General features: G+C 42.2%; 1 protein-coding gene across 5 annotated transcripts in view; it reads left to right on the top strand.

Annotated features, from left to right (window-relative positions):
• Positions 1 to 27766, top strand: part of KIF6 (kinesin family member 6) — a 322989-nt gene that overhangs the window by 224376 nt on the left and 70847 nt on the right. For all 5 annotated transcript variants that reach the window (XM_075064272.1, XM_032790187.2, XM_032790186.2 and 2 more), the window contains one exon: positions 9114 to 9169. In XM_075064272.1, coding sequence (XP_074920373.1) covers positions 9114 to 9169 — 56 coding nt within the window. The remainder of the gene's footprint in view (positions 1 to 9113; positions 9170 to 27766) is intronic.

Below are 27766 nucleotides of genomic sequence, written 5' to 3'. Positions count from 1 at the left end.
TTCACTTCAAGGAATGGATGCAGGCGTGGTGCAGGGGGGCAGCAGCGCTGCAAAGGCGGAGGCGCCGCTAGCGGGTAGCAGCTGGCTCCCCCACCCCTCCTGCCTAGGCTGCGGCCCAGAGCTCCCTCTGCAGGCTCCTGCAGGCTGCAGTGGATGTATGCGGGCGCCAGCCTCCATGCGTCCCCCAGCTCCCCTCCTCGCCTAGGGTTACCATATTTCAACAATCAAAAAAGAGGGGAGAGCCCTGCCCTAGCCCCGCCCCCATCTACTTCTTCCCACTTCCCGCCTCAGTTGCCCCGGTCAGAATCAACCCCCCTGCTCCTTGTCCTATGACTGCCCCCTCCTGGGACCCCTGCCCCTAACTGCCCCACAGAACCCCACCCCCTACCTAAGCCTCCCTTCCCCTTGTCCCCTGACTGCCTGCTCCTGAAACCTCCCCCCACCCTAACTGCCCCTCTAGGATTCTACCGCCTACCTATCCCCTGAGACTGCCCCAACCCTTATCCACACCCCTGGCCCCAAAGAGACCCCCCGGCACTCCCATGCCCCATCCAACCACTCCCTGCCCCCTGACAGGACCCTCTGAACTCCCGACTCATCCAACCCTCCCCCTGCTCCCTGACTGCGCCCTGGGACTCCCCTTACCATGCCCGTGCCAGACAGATGCTGGCTGCATGTGGAGGCAAAACTCCATGTATAGCGCTGAGGCAGTGGGAGGGGGGGAGCTGCAGAGGGACAGCGACGGCAGTGGCTCACACTTCTGGGAGCCGCAGAACCTGAGCGCGGTGAGTGCAGAACTGGGGGGCACACCTGCCCGGGCTGCAGCCCGGTGCCACCGCCGGGGGGCTCCTGCAGTGGATACATGAGGGCGGCAGTCCCTGTGCATCCCCCCGGTTCCCCCATCTCCGCGCTTGGGCTCTGCGGTTCCCGGGAGTGTGAGTCGCTGCTGCCGCTCCTCCTGCAGCAGGCTCAGAACCCCGTGCCCTGGCAGCTCACACTCCCGGGAGCGGCAGAACCCGAGCACAGTGAGGGGGGAGCCGGGGGGCGCGCCTGCCACTGGTCTGGGATCCCAGCCGCTGGCCCCTCTCAGCCTCCTGCCGGCCTCGGGTTCAGTTCACTCAGCCGGCTGCCCGCTGAGCGGGGCCAGTGACCGGGACCCAGGCTGGCAGCCACGTGCCAGGCAAAATCGGCTCGCGTGCCAAAGGTGACACCCATACCGTAGGTTGCCTACCCCTGGGCTAGATTATAAGGATGCCTGCAAGAGGTCCATCGAAGCCGCGGGACCAGTGGACCCTCCGCAGGCAATCCGCCGAAGGTACCCTGCCTGCCGCCCTAACGGCGACCGGCAGAGCACCCCCTGCGGCTTGCCACCCCAGACATGTGCTTGGAGCGCTGGTGCCTGGAGCCGCCCCTGTGTTCACCTTCTCTGAACTGCATAACTTCGTTCTTATGTCTACATCTTCCATTCTCTGACACCCAGATACCAAGATGATGGGAGTGTAAGAAGTAGATAAGTATTTATTTGCAATTGTAAAGTATACATATTGAACTGTCCTGTTTAGAAATGTCTATATTCTGATGATTAATAGATCAAATGATTCACGAGTAACTTAATGTGATCATTTCTTACATCTCTTCCTTTCCAGAACTGATAAAACAGTTTATAAATAAAGTTTTCAGTGGCATTACATCAACATAAAATTGGAGTAGCACAGTGGTGAATCAGGGCCATCATTTCTTGGACTTAATGCATGTTTTTATCAATTTCTCTGACACAAAGCATTGTGAAGGAAAATGCATATTTCCTTTTATATTCTGAATATATATAGTAGAGATGGGCCCAAACCACAGAGCTTGGTACCAGATTCAAATTTTGCAATGGACTTTAGCAAAGGAGATTTGCAACTCAAAGTTTATTATGTTTGTTAAAAATGGATTCATCTCAAGTCTGTAATTTGGAATGCAGCTGCTGAACCACCAGTTGCAAATTGCACAGTGAAGAGCTTATGCGCAACACATATTTAAAGGTTACCATACCTTTCCCGTATATGCAAGCCTCTCGTGTTAATATTTTTGTGTACAGTAGCATAACCACTTCTATCATATCATGACAGCATTTGATTCAATTTACTTGTATTTTAATTTCTCTTTTCTTCTGTTTTTTTCTCTTGGTTTTTCTCCTCTTTTACCTTATTTTGGGTGAATTTTCTTTTCTTTTTATTTCCATGTTAGTTATATTGTTTTGGTTGTGAGTTTAAGGTAAAATTGAAAGCTTGACTGTAATGCTAACAACTATAACAACTCAAATGTCTTGAGCACTAGGAGCCAGCTATATAGATGCTTTCTGTAGATGCCTTTGTATAACTGAAATACAATAAAAATCTTGAATTAAATTTGATTTAAAATAAAAATTGGGGAAAAAAGACAGCAGGTGCTCTTTTAAAACAATGTGCATAAGAGAAATATGTATTTTAATCTTTGTAAATAATGCTTTTTATCTGTAAGCCACAAAGCACTTTCCAAAGATGTCAATATTTCTTTCCCCATTTTTTACAGATGGGGAAACTGAGGTACATTAAGGATTAGTTTCTTGATGAAGGTCATACAGTGAATGAGTCATTGGTCAAGTGAGAAACAAAATGTAGGGTTTCTTTGTCTCAATAGACTTTAGCTGCCCCTTTACTTCAGCTGGCCTTGGAGAACACTAAACAAGTGGCCTCATGAGGTAGAAGGGCCACTCCTGCAGACATGTATGCATCTGGCACAAAACAGTTGCTATTCATTTCTGTCCTCTACAGTGAAAACTGCTGCTGCTGCCCACTGGCACTGCCTAAATGCCTATATTTGTAACCACACAGAGGCAGAGTTCCGGGCCTTTGACTTCCTACACTAGATCTCCAAAAAGCTTAATATGCCTGTGCCTGCCAAGGCATTGAGGAGAGGAGACGAGAGGAGAGGCTTCTCTTAGCATCCGTTCCTTGAAGTGAAGGTTAATCTTAAATCTCATTTTCCAGTGAAACGTGTGTGAAAAATTGTCCCAGTCGAGCCACTACAATCTAGCCTGCCATGCTGCACCAGACATTCTAAACCCAGCCCCAGTTTATGTTTCCAATTACAAGATCTCATTATAACGTAGAGATGTTATGTAAAGCTGGTATGAAGGCTTGTCCACATGGTGCATTAATATGTGCCACAGAGGTGTAAATTCTAGCACGCACCAGCATGCCATGCACTGTCTGGCCTGTATGGACCCTGCTGGTGGTCCCATTTGAAACGCACTATGTAGACAAGCTCTCAGTTTCTTTGTTCTCCTACATCAGATTTTCCACTTATTTTCCTCTCTAAGTCTCAACTGTCCAACCTGCCAGCTTAGGCCATTTTTGCTTTTTCTCTTCTACTCACAAGTTTTTGTTAATACACTTTGATACCACAGTGTCTAATTCACTCCTGGTTTAACTGTTGTGGTCAGTAGTTACCAAGGGATGTATTTGGCCCATAGTGATTGAGTCTGCAATAATCCTTAATGGAATCAAGCTGTGCCACCTAATAGTCTGTAATAAATGAGTGCTAAACTCATGTTGGTTCTCCCATTTGATGGCCTCTAAGAAAGTCAGCTTTTATGCTGACTGAATAAACAGAGACTTATATTTCAAAAAAAATTATTTTGGATATGTCATATTTGCATTTTAAGGATGAAATCTTTGCACCATTGAAGTCAGTGGCCAAACTCTCATTCATTTCAATGGGACAAGGATTTCACCCTATGAGTTTTACTTATGATGGCAAGTAAAATCCATGTCTCCGCAACAACTGTCTTCTTGAGGGAACTATAGACTCACTCAGGCTACATATGAATGTCCTATGGACTGCATGAATACAGTTGCTTAACTGTCCAGAAGCATTAATGTTCACGTACTGATGATCAGTCTCCCTTGAGAGCACTCTTATGCTAGTTTTCTTCTTGGAAAAGTATCAGAAACTACACCTTTTCCCATAATTCAGTGAGCAGGTTGAACCCAGAAATGTTTGTTTTGGTTTTACTCAATCATAGGCGTTTTACCTGAGTACTGACTAAGAAACAGTGAGTAAGGAACTCAGGATTTGGTCCAGGGGTTGAGAGGAGAAAGAGAAAGAGGCCATTTGGAGGTTTCTCTTTAGATCTCTGCCCAGACTGCAGGAGATCCCTTTGACTATATTAAGTTAATACTCATGGAAATACAGTAGCTTATAAAAATAAAAGATGGCAAATGAATGTTTCTAAGGCTTCTCCCTACTTGTGTCATAAATAGCAAGTATCAAGGGACCTTTTTGTAGAGGCTACTTATCCATGCTGAATTCAGCTTTAACAGTAAGTGAGCATGAGCAAATATGAATGTGGTAGTCCAAAATACCTAGTCTGAGGGGGAAACTGACTAATTAAGATGGGGCAGTTATCCAAACCACATCTCCCTAGTGGGAAAGCAATATTTCTTAACTCTATGCCACTGCTGTTTGAGCTAGACAGAAATACAACTTGTGGGTTTCCCTAGCAGGTTCTGCTAGAGCTTGGCTCATCCCGATCAGCAGAAAGCTCCATTTGCTGTCAAGTACAGTAATTTTGCCTCCAAACCCTGCAAGGAATGATTATACACATCTAAGTAACCATTCAAAATTTCGCAACAAGGCTACTGCCCCACCACAAGAACCTTGATACAACATATCACCCCTCTGGTATTTATTTCCCTCAATTATTACGGTGGAGTTTTCTGGTAACATACCTCAGATCCCTCAGATACCAACTGTTGCCATTGTATATAGAGTTAATTTCCTTTACCATTAAAATAGAATAAATTTGGTGTTACAAAGTGTATTTTGTATACCATGTATCCTAAATAGCTTTACAAATTAGTGAGTTAGGTACTGGCAGGCTAGTGATTCTGTCAGCTGATGCAGTAATAGCACAAATAGCCTGGGATACTGCAACCTGTTTAACAGAAAGGGCAAAGGTAGCAGGGGGAGGAAAATTCTAGCAGCCTCCTAGGGAAGTTGGAGAAATTTAGTCCACTTACTGGATCCTATCTTTTGACTGCTCTTTTTGGAAGGTGCTCAGATACCATGGTGATGGGTACCTTGTAAGAATATAGATGAAGCAAGTTTGCTGAAAGTGCTAATTGTTAGTATTTTGAGAAAAGAATACTGCCTTACCTCACATTTCCAGCTGAACAGAAACCACTGCAGATTGCAGAAACCAATCATTGAAGATTATTTTGAATAATCCATGAGCATGTGATCCTTAGAGGATAACAAGGAAGTTTTCAAGTTAGTTAATTTAGAAACATTGTTAGTGTTATTAATTAAGCATTACAGTCATCTTTTATGAAATATGAAATAAGGAAATTGTTTGTGTCACGATGGTAATTATCTAGAGACCCTAGTGGTGGACCAGAAACCCACTGTGCTAAGCATTGCAAACAGAGAACAAAAAGATAACCCCTGCCTCAATGAGCTTACAGACTCACCTGTCACTCCAACCAACAACTAATTTTACCATTGTTTACATGACTTAAACTACTACCATTGTACATTTGCTAGGAACTTATTAATTGCACTACACTCGTTGTGTGGCTTAGGGCAAGTTATGTAACTGCCTCAGTTTCCCCACCTTTAAAATTGGGGTGCCAATACCTTCTTCCAAAGGGTGTTATGGGGTTTGTTTAGTTAATGTTTGTACAGTGCTTTGGAAATGTACAGCACTAAAAGTGTTATTCCTTGTATTACGATCTCACATCCAGAAAGGCTCCATATAGCTGTATATATATTACACACACAGGAATCACTCACCTGCCATTGAAATGCAGTCATCTTCGTGATAGAATAAAGTGACAATTTAAGCAGACACAGAAACACCACACAACAGTTTAGGACTTAAGGTTAAAAATAATTGAAACTTGCAGTAGGAATGTTATTACCAAAACTAGAACTTGGCTAGGCCACCAGGGTTAACATCTCTATTCTTGCAAAAAGTTTCGTGGGATCTTTAATTATCACAAGTGGTCAAAGCCTCACTTTTCTTTTTCAACACTCCCTAGAAACATGAGGGTTAATTAGCTCAGTACAAAAACAGAGGGAAAAGCCATTTACTGAATTACTGACACCACTTCCTGCAGCTGGCTGGGTTGTCCTTGGTCTCCCATCCAAGTATTGACCAAGGTCAATTTTTCTGTCAAACCACTATCCCAAGTAAGACTATAAGACCTCAATCTGTGCCAGTATAAGGAGGGTACAAATGTGCAGTATTAAGTAAAAGGAAAATGTCATATTACTAGAACAATGCGAAAGAAAATTAGGGACAAAAATGTGCTTGAAAGAAAAGATATTTAATTTAGGAGTGTTTTTCAGTTACAAGCCTCTACAGAGTATGAAATAAACTGAGGAAAATGTCACATATTTAAAACCTCTTTTCCAGCTATGCATAGAGCTCGTTGAATGCTACAAAATTAATGTTTTCATACACTGATTTGAATTTTGAAGTCATTGATTCAATTCTACCATGTTCAGGCTCCTTTTCATTTGCTGTTTGAAAGCTTTCATATGGAAGGGTTTCAGGTCAACAAATGTTTGGAATATGGGTTTTTCTTGTTTGAATACCTGTATTTGCATGCAAAGAATGGTATCTGTGGACAAATGAGTATTAATAATTTCCACTATTCATCATTTCTTATTCTCCTGTCTCAAATTTTGTTAAGGAGCCTTACTATGTGACTTAGATGACCAGTTACACATCACAAATAATGAATAGTGATGTGAGCAGTTTGCATACAGCTCAGAAGCTGAAAATTTTTCATCCAAACTATTCTGTGAGTCTTTGTAAATAGAAATTGGAATTTCTGTTCCCTAAGATAGTCTGACATTCTGGGTTTGTTTTTTTTAATTATTCTGAATTGAAATGAAAAGCTAGAATTTCAAAATTTCTCATGAAACAAACAAGCCACAAAATTTCAGTTTGGGACCATCGAATCATTTAGTTTTGATAAAGTAAAAAGCATGCTGTTTCAATAGGTAAAAACAGTTCAGTTTGATGTTTCAGTTCATTTTGTTTTCACTTTTATGTTATATTACTATATTAAAAATTGCATGTAATATTAAAAGTAATATTTTCATATAATATAAAAGTCAAAACAAAATTAATTGAAACTTTTTGACACTATCAAAACAAAACAAGAAAGTCATAATGATTAATTTAGAATTTTTTCGGTCAAAAATTTTGTCAAAATTGACACATTCAGGTTGAACAAAATTGCCTTTTCCAATGGAAATCTATTCCATCTAAAAAAATGTGACCAGTGCTACTTACAGATTGTCTGTTACAGCTATCCCCCTATTCCATTTTGTTTTCTTACAGCTGTCCCCATACTCCGTTTTGTTCTCCTCCTGTGGCCGCCCCTTCCCTGGCTGTTAAGTTGTTTACCAGGGCCACTGCCCTTCTCAAAGGGAGGGCCCCTTAAAGTTCTTTACCAAGAGCCATTGCCCTTCTCAAAGGGATGGCCACTTGTGCTAAGTGGGACCACTGCCCTGTTCAAAGGGTTAGTCCTGTTATCACCTTGTTAAACCTGGGCTCGGTGTAGGGTAGACAATGTCCAGCTGCAAGGCCTATTATTGTGTGTTTTTAAGATCTTGGGCATGAGTCATAGGCCTCATGTGCTTTTGAGTCACCTATGCACAGGACTCTGCCCAGACATGTCTCTGTGCTCACCTACAGTTTTTCCCTGCCTCCTCCTCCCCTGTGACAGAGGGAGCCAATCAAAAGTACTGGCGGGAAACTGCCTGAGTTTGCCTTTAAAAACAGACATTTTTAAAACTAAGATCAGAAAGGTTCCTGCATTGCTGCCTGGTCTGATCAGCCAGGGGTTCTGGGGGTCCTTTCTCTGCTCTCATTTTTTTTTTTGAGCAGTGTACCCCCGTTTTTTGAAAAAAAACCCCCCCCCACGAAGAACGAATTGCTGCCTGAGAGATCTCCTGATTATTGAGACCGTACCTAGCCTTCTGATGTTCTTGCTGCTTTCTCTTCTGCTGCTGCCTTTGGGGACTGGTAAGAATCCCTCTGTGAAACTCTCTATACTTTTATTTTATTATTTTAGCTGCTGGCTCTGTCTCCCCAGCACACAGACTCAAGCTAAACCTTGGTCTGTGTCTTAAAACCTCTCTTAAACTCCACAGCACTTTGCTGCTAAAAATAAGCCTGTGCTGCTGCTCTGTGGGCTGTGCCTTCCTGGACTGTATCCTGGGCTGCCAGCTTGCAGCCCCCGCCCCCCTGCTGCTAAGGTGCACCTATTAGAATCAGGTTCTTAGTCTAGATAAGTTTGTAATTTCATTTTGCATAGCTGTGGTTAAGTTAGGTTTAGGAAATTGTTTGTATTGTGCTCTCTGTAAGTTAGGTTTAAAAAAATTTGTTGCATTGTGTTCTGTTACTTGCTAATTGTGTAGTCTTGGTTAAGTTAGATCATAGATAAGATTTTGCTGTGTTCTGTATAATTGTGGTTAAGTCTGTCTCCCGCTGCCCCAAACCTCAATTGTATTACTGAAGTCTAGCATAAAACCCCATTGATTACCCATTGATTTTTTTTTTCTCTCTAACACACCTCACATTTTACATTTACACTACTGTGACACATTTTACCCATAACTGTTAGTTGGCTATATGCTGCTGTGACACACCCTTACATAGAAATTGTTAGTACCTGTTACATTTATACTTCAGTGTTAATTGGTTACCAACTGTATTGTACCCCACTGTATGTACCCCACTATTGAAAACTCCCCTATACTATTGCTAAAAGAAACCCTCCCCAATTGTCTACCTTAACAAACCCCATACCCCTCACTATTGAATTTTCCCTGTTTTTTGCATTTTCTTAATAAAGTTTATTTTGCACCCCACCTGTGTGGTAATTGCTCCCCAGGATCCCATATACCTGCAGGCAGGGACACAGATAACAAGTTGCTCACAATAATGAGTTTGCAGATAATTTGCAAACAGAAATACAATCTTGATTTCTTATAAAATTTATTCTCAACAAATAGCTTTAGCTGTAGCTTTGAGTAACTCCACCTGTTACTCTGTTTTCTGTCATTAGGTTTGCTGAAGCAAAATCCCTAGGAGAAAAAGTAAATGAAGTAAGAAATAAAATAAGTAAGTAGATTGTTTTAATTTCCTTATCTATCTAAATAATTGTTGGTTTTAACATACATTCATAATGCACCAGGGACATGTAACCAGAGTCTTCTATTTTCTCATGAAAATTAGCCAACCCATTACTAATAAAAGTCTCTTTAAGACTAGTTCCCAGCTGATGACAGGAGATGTGGTCATTTTAAGTACAAACTTTGATTATTAGAAATTCCATAATGTGAAAGCCAAATATATTCTTCATTTGGGGCTTTAGAAAATAGCTGTCACTTTTCTGAAGTGGAGCACAACCCTGTTGAAAGGTGTTTTTGCATTTGCAATCAAGAATCTGATGTGGAAAATATCCAAATACTGTGTGGTTTAGGAAGACTGTAAACTGTGTGCGTCAGGGATTGGACTTACCTGTGTGTTTGTAAAGAACCTAGCACAACAGGGCCCCAGTACTGATTGGGCCTTTGTGTACCACCCTTATACAATTAATAAGTAGGAATGTGAGACTCCTATGGGAAGGGTGAGTGTTTAAACAAAAGAAAAAAATTAGAAGATCTCAGGGTTTCAAGAGAAATCCCTCTCCACAAGGAGGAAAACACCTTTTTATCTAGTTCTTTTCAGAAGAAACAACACCGATGGATTTTAATATTCCTGGGGGCTAAATGCTTTCTCTAGTTCTTAGCCCAAACAGCCAAGCTATATACTGGGGAAATCTTTACTGGTTCTGAGAGAAAGAATCCTTTTCCACAGACTAGCACTTAGGCCTTGGCTACACTGGCGCTTTACAGCGCTGCAACTTTCTCGCTCAGGGGTGTGAAAAAAACACCTCCCTGAGCACTGCAAGATACAGCACCGTAAAGCGCCAGTGTAAATAGTGCCACAGCGCTGGGAGAGCTCTCTCCCAGCACTGGCACCGCGACCACACTTGCACTTCAGAGCGCTGCTGCAGCAGTGCTTTGAAGTTTCAAGTGTAGCCATACCCTTAGAGTATTACCATAGCTGTAAGCTTCAGAGCTGTGGTAGAACTCCTACTTGCAGACTAAGGGTATGTCTACACTACGGGATTATTCCGATTTTACAGAAATCAATTTTTGGTAACAGATTGTATAAAGTCAAGTGCACGCGGCCACACTAAGCACATTAATTCAGCGGTATGCTTCCATGTATTGAGGCTAGTGTCAACTTCCGGAGCGTTGCACTATGGGTAGCTATCCCATAGCTATTCCATAGTTCCCGCAGTCTCCCCCGCCCATTGGAATTCTGGGTTGAGATCCCAATGCCTAGTGGGGCCAAAAATTTGTCACGGGTGGTTATGGGTAAATGTCGTCAATCAGTCCTCCCTCCGTGAAAGCAACGGCAGATAATCATTTTGCGTCTTTCCCTGGATTGCCTGGGCAGACGCCATAGCACGGCAACCATGGAGCCCATTCAGCTTTTTTCACTGTCACTGTATGTCTACTGGATGCTGCTGACAGATGCGATACTCCAGTGCTACACAGCAGCACCCCCTTGCCTTTTGCAAGTTAGCAAAGACAGTTACCAGCCCTACTGTACTGTCTGCTGCTTTGCAAGTTGACAGAGACGGTTACCAGTCATACTATACCATCTGCTGCTGTTATGGGTGCTCGGTGAGGTCGGTCGGGGGCGCCTGGACAAAAATGAGAGTGACTCCCCAGGTCATCCTCTTCTTTAAGTCTCCCCACCCCCTCCTGGGCTACCGTGGCAGTTATCCCCATTTGTGTGATGAAGTAATAAAGAATGCAGGAATAAGAAACAACACTGACTTTATTGCCTCTGCAAGCAGAGATCAAAGGGGGAGGGGAGGGGTGGTGTGGCAGTTGGCTTACAGCAAAGTAGAGTGAACCACCATTCTGCACTTGCTCAGCCTATAGCTGAAAATGGAAATCTGTGACAAGCACTAGGATAGAAGCACAGGCAGGACTGAATCTCCATTTGTGTGTGGGCCTTTGGTTGACACTGGTAAAATACAAAATGTCCCAGGATATGTATGTTGGGGGACAGTTCTAAACGGCAGCTTAATTTTTTTATTTGCAGCAAAATGTAGAGGTCTAAGTATCTGATTGTGAGCCCTGGTAGCAAGGTAGGCTGGGGTAGGTGCGACCGTGTGGTGCTGCTGACTGGGAGAGCAGCCTGAGGCAGAAGCCTCCAGCTGCCATGATATTCCAGGCAGGACTGAATCTCCATTAGACAAAACTTAAAGAAGAGAATGACCTGGAGTCATTCCCATTTTTTGCCCAGGCGCCCCCAGCCGACCTCACTGAGGCCAGCCAGGAGCACTCACAGGAACGATGATGACAGGATACCAGTCCTACTGTACTGTCTGCCTCCGCCAGCAAGGCAAAGGCAAGGGGATGCTGCTGTGTAGCGCTGCAGCACCATGTCTGCCAGCAGCATCCAGTAGACATAGGTGACATTGAAAAAAGCAAGAAACGATTTTTTTTCCCTTTGCTTTCACAGGGGAGGGGGGGCTGACGACATATACCCTGAACCACCCGACAATGTTTTGACCCTTCAGGCTTTGGGAGCTCAGCCCAGAATTCAAATGGTTTTTGGAGAGTGCGGGAACTGTGGGATAGCTACAGTCATCAGTCGTTGTCTAATGGTGAGTCAGTCCTGCTAGAATATCGGGGCAAGCCTACTAAAGAACCAGAGAGGCAACAGCCGCTCTGGGTTAGAGCCCCAGACATTCTCGCAGAACGATTAGCTGCCATCCATTCTATGGTGCCCCCGTCAACCACCCCACCGTTGCTCCCTCCTCCCCCACTCCTCTGGACTTACCGTTGGCAGTGTCTCCCATTTGTGATATGACCATATGGTCCATGCTGGAGCTCTTTTTTGATTCTGGGACTGCATGGTCACCTGTGCTGATCAGCGCTCCACGCTGGGCAAACAGGAAATGAAATTCAAAAGTTTGCAGGGCTTTTCCTGTCTACCTGGCCTGAACATCTGAGTTCAGATTGCTGTCCAGAGCGGTCACAATGGTGCATTGTGGGATAGTTCCCGGAGGCCAATACCGTCGAATTGCAGCCACACTAACCCTAATTCGAAATGGCAATGTCGATTTCAGTGCTGCTCCCCTTGTCAGGGAGGAGTACAGAAATCGATTTTAAGAGCCCTTTATATCGAAGTAAAGGGCTTCGTTGTGTGGATGGGTGCAGGGTTAATTCGATTAAACACTGCTAAATTTGAGGTAAACTTGTAGTGTAGACCAGGCATAAGACCACTTTACTTCTGAATGACAGCTTCCATACTGGGTTTGGGTGCTTTAAATTCACACCTTTAATTCGTTCAGTTTAAATTTCCTGAGTATTCCCATGTAGCACATGCCCATAGAGTATCCTGCTAGGAAGTAAGTACCAGCAACATGCTTTTTTACAGATCCAAAATGAGAGCCACACACTTTGAGTGGCTATGTTTAATTTGTTTTAGTGGATCCAAGGAGAATCTAGAGGAAAGCGTTGGCTTTGATTGCTGTATTGTTTGCTTTTCCTTTTCCCAAAAGATAGTCAGAACTGTTGACAAAAACACTGGAACAGAATTGTGATTTTTGCAGCATTTACAAACATTTATTGTTAAATAGTTTTTCTCATCAAACCTTGTATTGAGATAATCAAAATTGGTTTTATTTACTGTTTCAATATTAACACTGAAGAATGTCACCATCACGTGGTGTCCGTTATCATGTATAAAGCATAGAAGTGAATGGCTCAGTAGCAAAAATTAGCCAGCCCTTCGATCATTGGCTGCCACTATGCACAGATCAGTAGAACTGTGCTGAACTTCAAGATATCTGCCATCCGCAGGTAATTCTGATAATAATCATCCATAAAGATGCCAAAAGGCTCCTTTCAAAAATCAGAACAGAAATCCCTTTTCCCTCTACCTGTTTCTAAGGACACCCTTTAGAAGACTTTACTTGTTTGTTTGTTATTATTTGCTTTAAATTTCCTGTGACACGACGTGATTTAAACATACAGATTGCGGATTTTTTCATTAAAAAAACCCTTTTCTAAAAGCTTTAATTTTTTCTAAAGCAAGGTTACTGTTATTACTAAAAAGTACAGTCATGTAAACAAACTTAAGTATCAGAGGGGTAGCCATGTTGGTCGCTTTTTATGGATCCAGACTAAGAGTCCTGTGGCACCTTATAGACTAACAGAAGTATTGGAGCATAAGCTTTCGTGGATGAATACCCACTTCGTCAGACGCATGTGGTGGAAATTTCCAGAGGCAGGTATAAATATGCAGGCAAGAATCCGTTTAGATACACCTGCCTCTGGAAATTTCCACCACATGCATGTGATGAAGTGGGTATTCTCCCACGAAAGCTTATGCTCCAGTACTTCTGCTGGTCTATAAGGTGCTGCAGGACTCTTTGTCGCTTTAAACAAACTTAGTTGCCTAAAGTTTGATTACTGTGAAAATGTTGCTATTCTAGTGGTTAGAGTGGATGACTGGGATGAAGGAGCTTGGGATGTTTCTCTGGGATGTTTCTCTTCCTGATTCTACTGCAGTCTCACTCACCTTGGTCAAGACATTTAACTTCTCACCTCAATTTCCCCATCTGTAAAATGGGAATAATATCCATCTTTGTAGAGTGTTTTGAGATCCTTGAATGAAAGTCCAAGATAGTATTATTATTGTTGTTACTGTTTTTATTATTAGTCTAGAATCTGCTTCCAATCCATTGTGAATGCAGTTTTCTCTAAGATACAACCAACTTCTCCTAAAAACTCACTTTGGGCTGAAACTTGGAATTCAAGTCCTCACCTTAGGTGTGTTTTTTGTTGGTTTGGTTTTTTAATAGTATCAATTTCTACTAACTTTAGTTTCAATTGATCTGGTATTTTTCAAGTGATAGGCAGACAAACTCTCATTTTGTGGTTATAAATGTTTTTCATGTATTGCATAGGCTTCTAGGCACCAATCCTATAAAAGGATCTGTTTGAGTGTACACAGCTGAACTCCACGCTGATGGGAGTGTCCACCTTCATGGATCACTTCAAAATCTCAGGGTCACAGGCTGTAACATAGGCTATTTTGTTAATAGTTTTAAAATATTAATAAAATGCCAGAGGATTAAGAAAGAGATCATAGTGCAAAACCAATTTCCCAGAAGGATTTTTTTTTAATAACTATATGCTGAGCATATGAAATCTAGTACTGTGGTATTATAATGTAGGTTATATTGAGCTATTCCTTCGGCCTATCAGGGCCTTTTCAGATTGCCTCTATTAATAAACCTGCCTATTAGCACCTCTCAGGCAATTATTAAATCCCTAGGGTCAAGAAAGTTACTTTCTGGTTTCTGTAGCTAAACCAGAGCAATTAGGCCAGTTTACATAGTTAAACAATTTTCAGTCTGAAACAATTTTCCAGTTAAGCCTGGCTCATTTATAGTTTGCGTATTCAGACCGAGCAACATTAATAATGCCACGTAAGATTACTAACCTGCCAAAATTATACCGAAAAACCTGATAGGGGCAATAATAGTCATCTGGGCCTGCAGCTAGGTCTTTAATTAACTTTTATTGTTGTTTTGGTTTCCTTAAAACATTCCTGGCTGAGTTGATGTACAAAATCAAGAACAGATCCCATCAATATCAGTTTCTTCTATTTCCAAGTTACACTTAATAATATAAAACTATGCACCACAGAGGTCATTGGGGGAACCTCCTGGTAAGCCACTTGGTGCAATGTAGAACCCATTTCTCATGGTCTGATTATATACAGTGATATTGACAGTAGTTGGCTGTAACCTAAATTTGTATCCTGTGTGTCATAACTACCCTCTCATTCCGACTTTCTTTTGGAAGTACTGCAGTATTTTGCAATAGAAGTTATGCAAAATACTGCAACCACTTCCCAAATACATCAGCATTTTGAAAAACACATAAGGCACTTGGAACTGAGCAAAGAAATTCACAATGTGATTTTTTCTGGTAGGCTTCTGTGGTTGCTGTTGTTGATTTCAGAAAAAGATAAAGGAAAAACATCCTAGGAGTCAGTGGGAGTTTAACTGCAGAACCACTATAATATCAGTAATAAGATACTGCAGCTAGCATTCCTCTATTTTAATTCCTCTCTGCAGTTGCACCACAGAGAATCAAATTCTGCCACTCTTATTTATATTGAATAGTATCTTACTCTGTCAGTAGTTCCACTGATTGCAGGGTAGTACTCAACATGAGGAAAGGAGGCAGAATCTGGACTATCATGAATAATAATAATAAAACTGTAGAGTATGGTCACATAGTCCAAACCTCTGAGTGCAAGAATCTCTATAAACTTCTAACCTTTTGTTCTCCTACTACTCCATGATCTGCACTGGTTTTGCAATAAGCGTCCGAATGGACTTCAACATGTTTTTTTTAACTCATTAAGCACTAAATGGTTTGGGATCTGGTCACCTGAGAGATTGCGCCTGTGCCTGTGGTATGCTACAACTAATGAGATGGAGAGATATTTGAGCTGGAGCTACTTTAATATAAATGAGAAGGAACTGCTGGCAGGGTACTGTCCATGAGGGTCCTCAGCTTTGGAACCTGCTTCCCACTTGGTCTGCCAAAGCCCAGCATTATTAATTTTCTGTGCATGCTGCAAGGGCCGTTGATTTTCTCTCCTCTCCAAGATTGTCGAGGAGAGGCTGATCTGAGGAGGATATAGTTATGTGCAGTTCCTTGTTTGTTCTGATTTTTAACTTATGGGTGCGGTGTTCAGGGCACAGGATGGGCACCTATAGTACAGTTTCAGGAGGGAGGGAGTATCCTCCAGGTCAAGTCTTGAAGCCTACTAGAAGGCCTCAAAGGCTGTGATACTATCACAACTCCACTCCCCAGAGGATCCTATCCACAGAGAATCCCCACAGCAGGAATTCTCTGTTCCCAGCACACTGGAAAAATAGCACTGCACAACAGTTCTCTCCCACTCTTCTGTGAGAGATTTTGGGGGGCAGGGCAAGAGGGTCTGCAACTGCACAAAATGCTGGTCAGCATCCCCAATCAAGTGGCATCAAAGAGACCAGCAGCACTACTTCAGTGGAATTAGAACAGAGAAGAATGTGTCCCATTTAGGAGACTTTAGAAAATATGCTCTGTACAAGGAAAATTAAGCTGGTCTATTCTTGCTGAGTTTAGTGATTAAAAGGGCTGCTCACATGCAAGCATGCAATAGGCACATGTACAGTAGATGCATATATATGATTAGTAAAGCTTTCCAGTGCTTCACTATAAATGTCTGTTTTACTTGGGATGTTTATACCACTATTTGGTCTAATTTTTCCTCAGGAAAAAATTAGACCAAATGGTATTTGAAAGCCCCAAGGGAGGCAGCTGTTCCTTTTAGTCTGTCCAGAAATCAGCTAACGCTATAATTGAAGCTGTTTGAGGAAAGACAAACTCATGTGGGAGTAATAGCTGTGCAAGCAAACAACAGGCCCTCTAGTAATGAAAAAGGCTAGGTGGGTGGATTATGTGCATGTGATGTTGACTGTGCAACCGTACCCCCAGGAATATTGTGATGTTTCATTTGTCTGCCTTCTCTGAAACGTTATGGTGAGGCTGATTAATGCATGAGATCGTATGATATCCAAGGCAATCATACTCTTCGGTGAGGCCAAAGTGCTACTATTAGAAAATGAGATTACAGTCTAATTAATTTTTATACATAGCACTTATATCGTTTTCACAATACATTATAATACTGCCAACGATAGACTAAGGCAGTGAGAGTTGTTGTGGGGGCAGTAGCACAAGAAGTGTGAAGGGCTAACAATAAGAGGAGGCAAAGAATAAAATATTGGTCAAGATTGTCCACTGCCTTACATTTTACACATCCTTTTATGTGAGTACCAAGTGGGTGTAAAACACTATTGCCTCAGAACTCTCCACTCACACCAGTGGCAGGGTTTTATACCCTCTTTGCACTGATGTAAATGATGACAGAAGTTGCAAGACAATGGAAAATCAGAACTATTGCTTAGAAAAAGTTTTATTCAACTAATAGTAAGGCTTAGACCCGCAAAGAAACAACATTGAAGGTAAGGGCTAGTATTCCAGTCACATTACCCTTGTTCCTGGGTATTGCAATACATAGTCTCATCTGGCAGGAGAACTCCTGCATCCCTTAGCAGATGCAGTACTGTGTCTGAGTTAGGGATGGAGTAATGGCATAACTCTGAAATTTTATGCTGTTGGTTTTAATGGCTTGATTTCAAACACTATATTAAGTATACTGTATTTTTATTTTTGGAACTCCTGTTTCTTAGCCTGGGGTCCATCAGCATTTTCATTTTCTCCCTTCTCCCTGCCACTGCACACACATGCATATGCGCACACATACTCTCACTCAAAGAGAAGATGGTGGTTTATACGTCAAGGACACCTAGAGAATGAATCCCAGGTGTCCTCATCTGCTATTAATATCCTGTTTGGGAATTTCCGACACTACAGTCTCTTTTCATCCACCTGGCACATGAAACATCTGAAGAAAATCTTTTTTTTTTTTTTTAAATCTCTGGTTAGTAATAATGTCTCTGAAGGGCAACTTAATCAAGACACAGCAAGAGAATGTGACATACAAAAAAATGAAAAGCAAGGAAGAAGTTGAGCATAATGAAAATAAGCTTATACAGCTGCGTGATTGTACAGCTCAGTGGTGTGTGATGGTACCAAATCATCTCCCCTTTTAAAAAACTTAATAAAATCAGATATTCCTAACTGCCACGTTAACCTAGCCATTATTGTATGGCTAAGTTTTTGTAGATGTCACAAGAGAAGTAAGTCTTTGAAGGGTGATAGAATAGTGGTCTTAAAGTGTTGCTCATGGAAGTTGTGGAAGAAAGCATGGAAATTTGTGGGAGAACAGGCAAATATGCCTTTGAGGCTGGCATAGTTATCACAACAGAGGGGTGACATGAAAAACTGTGTTACAGTGCATGTGGTGCTTCATGAAGGGAGAATCAGAATCAAATCCTGGTCCTGTAAGACTTAATGGGAGTCCATCCAAAATGCCTAAAGGTCCTATTCTAATCTTGCTGTATTCATGCAACTTTCTTGTGGGAGCATCAAGATAGAGAAGAGGATTTTCCTGCATATATTCACCCTATGTCACCCTGGATGTGTCAAAAAAAATAAAAACCCTGCGCATGTACCAGAATAACTGTTCACTGGAGGTGGGAAGAAGGGAAGGGATAGATATACCTTATTATATCTTATATATCTTATATTAAGAGATATTATATCTTATTATACCTGTATAACTCTATTGGTATAACTGATAACAACATTTTCCTGTGTAGATAAGGAAACTAATATTAAACTAATATTAAAACAGTCAGATTTCTCAAGACAGAGATGTTGTGAAACACCATTGAGGAGGCAATGCGTGGAGTTACAGTTGAAGAAATCAATTTTGAGGGTTTTTTAACCTCACTTGCCAGTATAAATTACACACTTTGAGAGAGGAAAATTACTTAGGCAACAGAATCCCAAAGAAGATTGTAGGAATGTTGTATAAATGGCTGTGTCAATATTATATGGATTTAAATAATTGCAGAAAATTACGTGTGAGCCAAAAGCATTTTTAACTTTGTAGTGGAAGGGCATATAAATTCACAAAGGGTGAAATTCACCTTATGTTGAGGGACAATACAATGCCTATGCACCATTGAACTCCTGACGTTAAGTGGGACTTAAACAGAGTGTAGTCTTGCACTGGCTTTCTACATGGGAATCAATTTCACGCAAAGCACCTCACTGTTTTCTAGAAGCTTATTTTTAGTATTATTATTTATTGATTGCCTGGTAATGTAAAAGTTCTTAGTCAAAACACTAGCTTACTGGACATAAATTGTTCCAGCCATTTGGGAAGTGAGAATGCAAGCAAGAAAGAATTGTCCAGTTTTGGAATGCATATCCAGTCTCTAGCACAGGATTCTGAAATGCATTTTGTTTTAATGAAATAAACATTGAAACTTCATAGCTGCTGATTAGTGTAATTCGCTGTTCTAGCTGGCTTCCAGAAAGTCTCAAGTACTTTTCCAGTTTTATATCTGATGTATATGTTCAATGAATTTTATTGGAAGTGACTAGTGCATAACAAAAATTGTAAAATTAGGATTAAAAGGGTACTGGAAAACTCAGAGAGGAAAAAAAATGTTACATTCCAGAGGCAAACCTAGATCAAATGAGAAGCAAGCAATTCACAAGTAAATGAATCTAGTATGAAGATTTAATGAACAGGTAACCCCACTAAAAATACCACTGCACAGTGTTTCCTCCTTCAGGTAGCATAATATGAATTGTTCTCTAGCTGAGAATTGTAAATCCCATGGAACAAATCCTGAAGTTCTTACTCAAGCAAAACAGCCATTGAGGTCGGCAGGAGTTCTGCTTAATTAAGAATTGAATAAAAACTCTGGAAAGACTTATGCATTTCACCCCATGATTGCTCTTTTAATTGGTAATGAGCAGCAAACATTAGGTTTATTAATACAACAACAAAAAAATTTAAAAGTTTATTGTGTGAAACATCCATATTGCACTGAATTTGCATTCTGATACCTGCAGTCTATCTGCATGTCTTCCCCGGTTGAGGACCATTGGACTGGGACTAGGGTGACCAGATCACCCAGGTCAAATATCGGGATGCACGGGAGGGGGCGCAAGAGGAATAAAATGGCGGCAGAGCAAAAAAACAAACAAACAAACAAAAAAAACCCACAAATCCAACCCCCCCCCAGATTCCTCCTCCCTCCGCAAGCGCTGGAGGGAGGCCCGGGAGACTCAGGGGAGCGCGGGGCAGGGGTGAGTGAGAGTCCGGCGTGGTCCCAAGCAGGCAGGACTGGGGCGCGGTACCTGCAGGGACAGTAGGGGGTGGCTGTTCTCCCCACCTGGGCAGCGGGACTCGGGAACAGCCACTGCTGCAGCTCCCACTGCCGCGGGAGGAGGAAGCGGCCGCTGGCCAAGATCTGCGGCTGCGGCTCTGGCGCCCGGGCCTAGTGCGGAGACCCAGCGCGCACGCTGCGCCCAGCCCCTGGCCAGTGGCGTCTGGGCTGGCTGCCCAGCAGGTGCAATCCCGCGGGCGGCTCCGGAGTGGGGGCAGCAGGCCCCAGCACCCCCATCCCGCTCGGGTCCCGCAGGGAAACGAACAGGGCTGGGCTGCCGATGCCTCCGCCGCGGGATTGCACCAGCTGGGCAGCCAGCTCAGACGCGACTGGCCAGGGGTGGGCGCAGCGTGCGCGCCCCGGGCGCCACGTGCTTGGCCACTTCCTTCCCCCGCGGCAGTGGGAGCTGCGGCTGCTCCCGAGTCCCGCTGCCCAGATGGGGAGAACAGCCGCCGCCTGCCCTCCCTCCAGGTACCGCGCCCGAGTCCTGTCTCCTCGGGGCCAGGCCGGACTCACAGTCACCCCGACCCCGCGCTCCCCCGCCTCTCCTGGCCATGGTGTGCTTGGCAAGAGGCGGGGATTTTGGAGGGAGCCAATGGGGCATGAGGGGGCAGGGATGGGCGCGGGGATTTGGGAGGGAGCCAATGGGGGATGGAGGGGGCCGGATCGGGGCGGGGGAGGGCGCGAGCTCTTGCGGGCTCCGGAGCGTTTGCTTGTTTGTCAAGTGTCGCGACCTAACATTGGTCAGGACGCGGGACAAACAAGCAAATATCGGGAGAGTCCCGATCAAATCGGGACGTCTGGTCACCCTAACTGGGACCTTAGATACTCTGGTGATAAATATCATAAATAAGGCCAGATCCCCTCTTCCTTTTTTTCCTTTCATTTATTTAATATGAAATATGTCTATCCTTGGTCTTTTAAAACTGATCAGAAAAGACTAATCATTAAAAGGTCACCTAGATCAGCTTTCTAGTGTGAGATTAAATTTGCATTTCTAGAGTAAAACAACTGTGTCAGTATTTTGATCACATGTACAGCAGATTCACCATTATTTTAGGCCCTTTATCTAATGCCATATATACTCTTGCACTGATACCATTATCCAGAGCCATAATGAAAGAGAGGAAGGTTAGGACTCTAGACTGGGACTCTAGGTTCAACTCCTAGCTCAGCCATAGACTTGATACATGATTTTGGGCAAGTCCCTTGATCTCTCTGTGCCTCAGTTTCCATCCGTAAAATGAGAATAATAATCTTTCCTTTTTTCTACACTTTATCTGCCTTGTCCATTTCGACTGTAAACTCTTCCAGGAAATGGTTGTCTCTTCCTTTGTGTTTGTACAGCATCTTGCACAATAAGGCTCTCATTCTGACTGGTGGGCTCTAGTAATACAGAGAAGTAATAACAGTACCATGGTTTCACTGTGCAGCAAAGGCAAGAGTGAACAGTGAATAAACTTGCTTACAAAATTATGCCAGACAGTAGGGCAATCTAAACGTGGTTCTAGTTAGCAAACTTCCAGCACTACTATAAATGGCCTTCGTAATCATGCAGAATCAAAACATCAGAAGGTAAAAACTGTCCTTTTATGGGCTGGAGGTTAAAACTATTAATTTCTAATTTATATATAGAAGGGGCCATTGGGTCAGTAACCTTATTGATGAGAAGGATACAGGACAGAGAGTCCAGTGGTAAAGGTGGAAAACCAAAGTTTCTGAGTTATAAGATCAGTATTTTCCAGAGACTTCCTAATACACCAGATTCAGCAAAGTTGGTGCTCGCTAATGGTAAGGCAGGTTTTCCCTCATGGTGTTGGTCTTTTCCCTAGCATGCAAGCAGATTTTCAGCCATAGGAAGACATGCTATGTTGTTATTGGGCATTGTTCTGCAGTGTTCTGTGTAGAGGCAGTGGTCCTTGGAGAAGGAGCTGTGTGAGCATCAGGGGAGTTTGCTGTCTGCTTTGGTCTCTGGTTAGACTCAGTCCTTGATATGGAATGGCTCTCTGGGAACCTGGCATTACTGTAGAACTGAGATTCCTGAAAGAAGAAATTGCTTGCATGCTGTTTGACCAGCTCTGTTTGAGGACTGGTGTGTATGCATAAATAAAGCAAGTTACACTTGGAGTATACCCAGATTGTGCATCACTGATGTCTCCTCCACTGGGGAAGCTAACCTGAAAGGTCCCAGATGTCTGCTACTGCGTGACAGAGGGGTGACACTGGAGTCAGAACAGAATACTGGTGTCAGAAGGAAGGGGCAATGATAGCATATGTTACCATACATAATCTGAGATAAGCAATGTGCTGTTTGCTCTTCTGGACAGTCACTTTTGACTAACATAATCAGTATCCCTGAGAAATCTGCTACTATCTGAGAAACACAAAAGAGACAATAGGCTACAGGGGCAAATAGTCCCAGATGTAATTTCTCACCTGGGAGTTTATTCAACATGGCCTAGTGCCTGGAAGCTCCAGTCTGTTTCTGATCCCTAGGTCGACATGAAGAATGCTTTCTCCTAGCTACAGTTGCTTGGAGAGTTGGAGTTCCTACAGTTAGAGAAAAACCCCTTCTTTTGTTGAAATCTGCATTCCTGTTACAGAGTTATTAGCGGCAAAGCTGCTGCACCATAGCTATGCCACTATAGCCTTCGTCATGTAAACAAGCCCTGAATTTCTGCTGATTTTATTTCTTAATCACCTTGTCGTTAGCTGAAGTTTGCTATTCATTAGAAATCTAAATTTCATCATGTTGCAGGATACTAACTATTTTTCAATTTTTTACTACTCTTTAAATTTTAATTTATTCTCCCCTTTGTGTATCTCTCTTTCCATAAAGGGAGTATCACTCATCATTCACCATGACCTGTTCTATTAGAGAGTTTCTTTCTGTTCCTAATGATGTTCCAGTTGTGATTTTTTGAGGCAGAACTTAAATAAAACTTCTCCAGAGCCCTGAGGAGCACCATATGGAAAAGCTCCAAAATGACCCCAGAGCTTTTGAAATGATCTCTTTTTATTCAGGTGGTGTGGCCCACAACAGGCTTGATACTACCAATTTATTTCATGTAGGTCAGCAGCCTTTGGTTACTACCAGCTCACATTCCCTGGTGATTCAATGCAAGTGTCATAATAATACATTTATTGTCCATTCCCAGCGTGCAGAGTTGTCTTTAATCAACCAACACTCCTGGGTTTGGGGGAGTTGTTTGGTTTGGTTTTTAGTTATATTTATCTCACTATGTGGGGATTTATGCCTAGAATTCCATGTAAAGTACATTGCAGAGTAGCTCAGAAGCAGTATTACATGTGAGAACAGTGCTGGAATTGTGAGGTTACACTCAATTAGCATCTTCATTCTTAGCAACCAGTGGGGCTATTATAATAAAATAATTTTGCTATCCTCAGATAAATGGCTATATTTAGAAAACTAATAGTAAGCAGAACAACAAGAAAATAGGGAAAACAGACAAGAAAATAGACTCTGTCAGTGTGTAAAGTACTGCTCCACCCTTCTCAAACCAGGAGAGAACTTCAGCACCTGTTCTTGCTTCTTTTAATTACCATACACATTGTGGGCCAGATTCTTGGCTCTGCTCTACCCCATTGTGCCATTCAGGTGATGCAAAGGGAAGCATACTGACCTCAAGCCCCAGCCCGGGGATTCCCCCAGTACAGGGATCTCCCCAGCAGACATAGTCTCCTTCCATGCCTTCTACCTTGCATGGTTGCGCGGGGCATGTTTTGAGGGGGTGTCAGAGCAAATAGAAGGAGAAGTCTGGGTGCAGTGTGCTCCATCAGTCCCCAGCTGGCATATGGTCCATTATTCTAGCCCACACCCAGGGCTGGGGCTGGTTACAGAACTGGTGACCCATAACAGGCTTTCTGACAGCTTCTTTCTCCATTTCTGCTGCTCCTAATGGAAGCTGGATGCAGTAGCAAATCTGGCCTGCTGTGGAAGGTCTTAACAGCAGCTTACAGAAAGTCTAGAATATTTGGGCCTGCTTTGGCCAGTGTGAATCCTCCAGATTTCAGTGGGAGATGTACCTTCCTGTGCTGAAGCAGAATGTGGTCTGTTGGTTGATTATAGCTTACAGTAAAGTAATTTAAAAATACAAACTTTTACAACTTCTTTCTGACATTTATAGAAATGGCAACTCATGTTGGGGACAGCATGCTATATGCAGTCTTTTAATTAGAAGAAATTATTTGTTAGATAAATTATTCAGCCTAAAATAGCAAAATTAATTAAATAATGTATTCAACTAGCTCTACTGTACTTTAAAGAGGACCTTTATTAACTTAATAATGCATTGAATTGAATTTCCAATCCCAGCCTAAGACTTTTAGTGTTTGTTTCAGATTTGAGTTAGAATGCTACAATCTCATCATAAAAAGAAGCATCTTTGCTTCCTTTTTATTACAAATGATTATCCAGTCTTGCAAACAAAAATGTTTTTTGAGGAAAAAAATAGGCTCAGTAGAAACAACAGTGAACAAATTTTCTTTTAGTTATACTAGTGTAAACCAAGGTGACTTTACTAACATCATTGGAGTAACAATGAACTTGGACCAAGACCTTTTAGTAATGGAAAAATTTCTCTTCACAGGCTAGCTGCAGAATAAAAGATAGGAAAAGTGAAGACAAGGTGGGTGAGGTAATATCTTTTATTGGACCAACTTCTGGTGGTGAAATAGACAAGCTCTTCTTCAGGATTGAGCTCTATGTAGCTTGAAAGCTCATCTCTTTCTCCAACAGTTGCTGGTCCTGTAGAAGATATTATCTCACTCACCTTTTCTCTCTAATAGCCAGGAACCAACATGACTACAATGCTGCAAACAGAAAAAGTGAAGTCCTTTGTGCATTTTATCACTGTGTTTTGCTGCTTTTTCAGGTTAAAATCAAGTTCTTGTGTGTTCAATCTAGTAAAATTTTCTCTTGGGGGGAAGATGCTAAGTGATGATAAAGAGCTAACAAAATGGGAGGCACAGCAAAGGATCTATCACATTTCAATAGGTTAATCTATATTGTGTCTGTTTTTTAAAATCTGCAACAGTGTCTTACACAGGAATTTTTCCTTTTTCCATTTTTTGCATGCCTTTACTGAAAGCTGGACAGCTTACATTGATTATTTTTGTCTTAGTTCCAGGCCTAGCATAAATCATAGGGCTTGATTCTCCACCTCATTTACACCAGCTTTGCACTAATATAACTCATTTCCCCAGTGAGACTTCAAGGGTGTGGAATCCAGCCCACAGACACCAGAGATGTTAGCTCCCTGCCTCTCTCTCTGTCAGAGATGGATTGTTCCCTATCATGCAGATAAAAAAAAGTCTTATAGAGTCATGTGACTCATTTGCTGACCTGGCAGCATTCACACAACTGTTGTAGTAAAATATAACATTGTCCATTTTCTAATTTGATTACTTTTTTAATCAGGTAGGATTAGTGGTGTCCACACAGCTGTTTTTGTATGTTACAGCAGCAGAGCAGTCTACAACAGTGAACCATCTACTGTATTAGGGGCGCTCCTTACTGCTGTATATTTAAGGTTGAGTAGAGCTTTCTGCTTAGAGCTGATCAAATCAAAGTGCTCTAAAATCCATATGCACAGTCAGATTGGCTTGAAAATTGCTGTGCTGCCTAGGGAGCCAGGGTAGACTTACAGATACTCTATTTGACAAAGTATATGTCATGTATCTACTTTTCAAAGGACCCTGTTTCAGTTTTCACCAGGATGCTAATATGCATGTAACTCTCAAAAAGACACTTCTCAAGGGTTCAGTGTGTATGTGGTACAGTAGAACCTCAGAGTTACTAACACCAGAGTTACAAACTGATCCGTCAACCAAAGCCTCATTTGGAACCAGAAGTACAGTATTGTGTTAAATGTAACCTACTAAAAAAATAAAGGGAAAGTTTTAAGAAGAAGATTTGACAGAGTAAGGAAACTGTTTCTGTGCTTGTATCATTTAAATTAAGATGGTTAAAAGCAGCATTTTTCTTCTGCCTAGTAAAGTTTCAAAGCATAAAGTCAATGTTCAGTTGTAAACATTTGAAAGAACCACCATAACGTTTTGTTCAGAGTTACGAACATTTCAGAGTTACGAACAACTTCCATCCCCGAGGTGTTCGTAACTCTGAGGTTGTATGGTAAATGGGAAAAGTACAGGAATAGAAAAGCATGCCACCCTTGCGCCTTTAATCCAACCTGAATTAGTCTCCCAAATATACTGGGGGTGCGTCGGGGGGGAGAAATATGTAGAGTCATGTGCCCCCCTACAATTTTTAATCAAGTTGGTTGAAAGTGAAGTGTATTGCAATAAGGGTCTGGAACGTTTTAGTAATTTTCTACTGGGCAGCTACTGGCCAGAAAGGACAGCACAAGATGAAACTAGACTGTAAGCAAGTACACAGATAAAATAATGGCACAAAATCCCACACGCAGTGTTTTAACAAAAACTTGTTTTTCTCTCTGGTTTGGTTTTGGATGTGGTTACAGTCAACTCAGAATATGAACTGAGATCAATATAAGATTACCAGAAATTTGGTCAGAAAAAGAAAATACCTTTATATTAACCTGTCTATGAATTGCTGCCCTTTTCATGTATGTATGGTACCTTTTCAGTTATGGCCATTTGAAAAAATGAGAAGCACAAACCTCTACCAGTTACTCTTAATTTATTTCCTTACTGTACCTCCTTACATTAATTCCTAAGAATTAGTGAAGACGCAAACTGCATTTGGTCATGTCTAGAAGCATCCAGCACATTAAAGACTAGTCTGCAGTATCAGCATTAAGATGGGATTGGTTTATAGGGTATCCATATGGCATTGGTTTGCAACTACAGCAATAGGCCAGCTCTTTATTTAATTCATGGACAAACAGATGCGATAAACAACTGAGCAACAACTTCCAGATGTGCATCAGTTAGGTGCATACCCTCCAACATATGAGAGGAAGATAGGTACGCTTACAGTTTGAGCATGCAAAGTAATTTAGGGCTTTGAAGTGGCAGGGTGAGACCCCAATCTGTATTAAGACAGCAAGTGAGGTCCAAGGGCATGCTCCCACAAGACACTTGTAAAACAATAACCTCAAAATACGCATTTTCTTGCACTCTAGAAAGCACACTTTCAAATTTGGACACCAAAAAAGGTCTCTGTTTGTTAACATCTCTAAGCTGGAGTGGGAGTTCAGAGGGCACTGGGAAACTAGTACAGTTAATAAGGCGCCTGAAAATCTCTGTGATTAGTTATGCTCAGTGCCTCATTTATTCCGTGACTCTGCAGCCATGGAATTTGCTGTGGAATTCACCATTTGTAATAGAATTGCACTTCAAAATCTGAGTGTTCATTTAGGTCCTCTCTAGACTAAGAAAAGAGGTCATATGTTAACATGTTTTAACTAACACATTTTAACTAACACATTTTTAAAGACTAGTGTGGGCAGGGTTTAACATCTTTAAAAATGTGTTAGTTGGTCACGGTCAATCCTATGGAGGAGCCTCCAAGGGACTTCTTTAAGTTGTACTCAGTTGCTCACAGCCCCAAGAGGCTGTTCTGAGAGTTGAGAATTACCAGAGTATAGAGGTGCTTTGGCCAAGCAGAAGTGGTGTTGCAGCACTACACCAACTCTATGTCGTCAAGAGAATTCTCACTACAGCGGGACTCCTCTTAGAAATGGTTATTCCATTTTGTG

The sequence above is a fragment of the Chelonoidis abingdonii genome, chromosome 3, assembly GCF_003597395.2.
Source record: "Chelonoidis abingdonii isolate Lonesome George chromosome 3, CheloAbing_2.0, whole genome shotgun sequence".
Classification (NCBI taxonomy): domain Eukaryota; kingdom Metazoa; phylum Chordata; order Testudines; family Testudinidae; genus Chelonoidis; species Chelonoidis abingdonii.
Note: the sequence above shows the minus strand (reverse complement) of the source record. Positions and strands in the feature narration are given on the sequence as shown.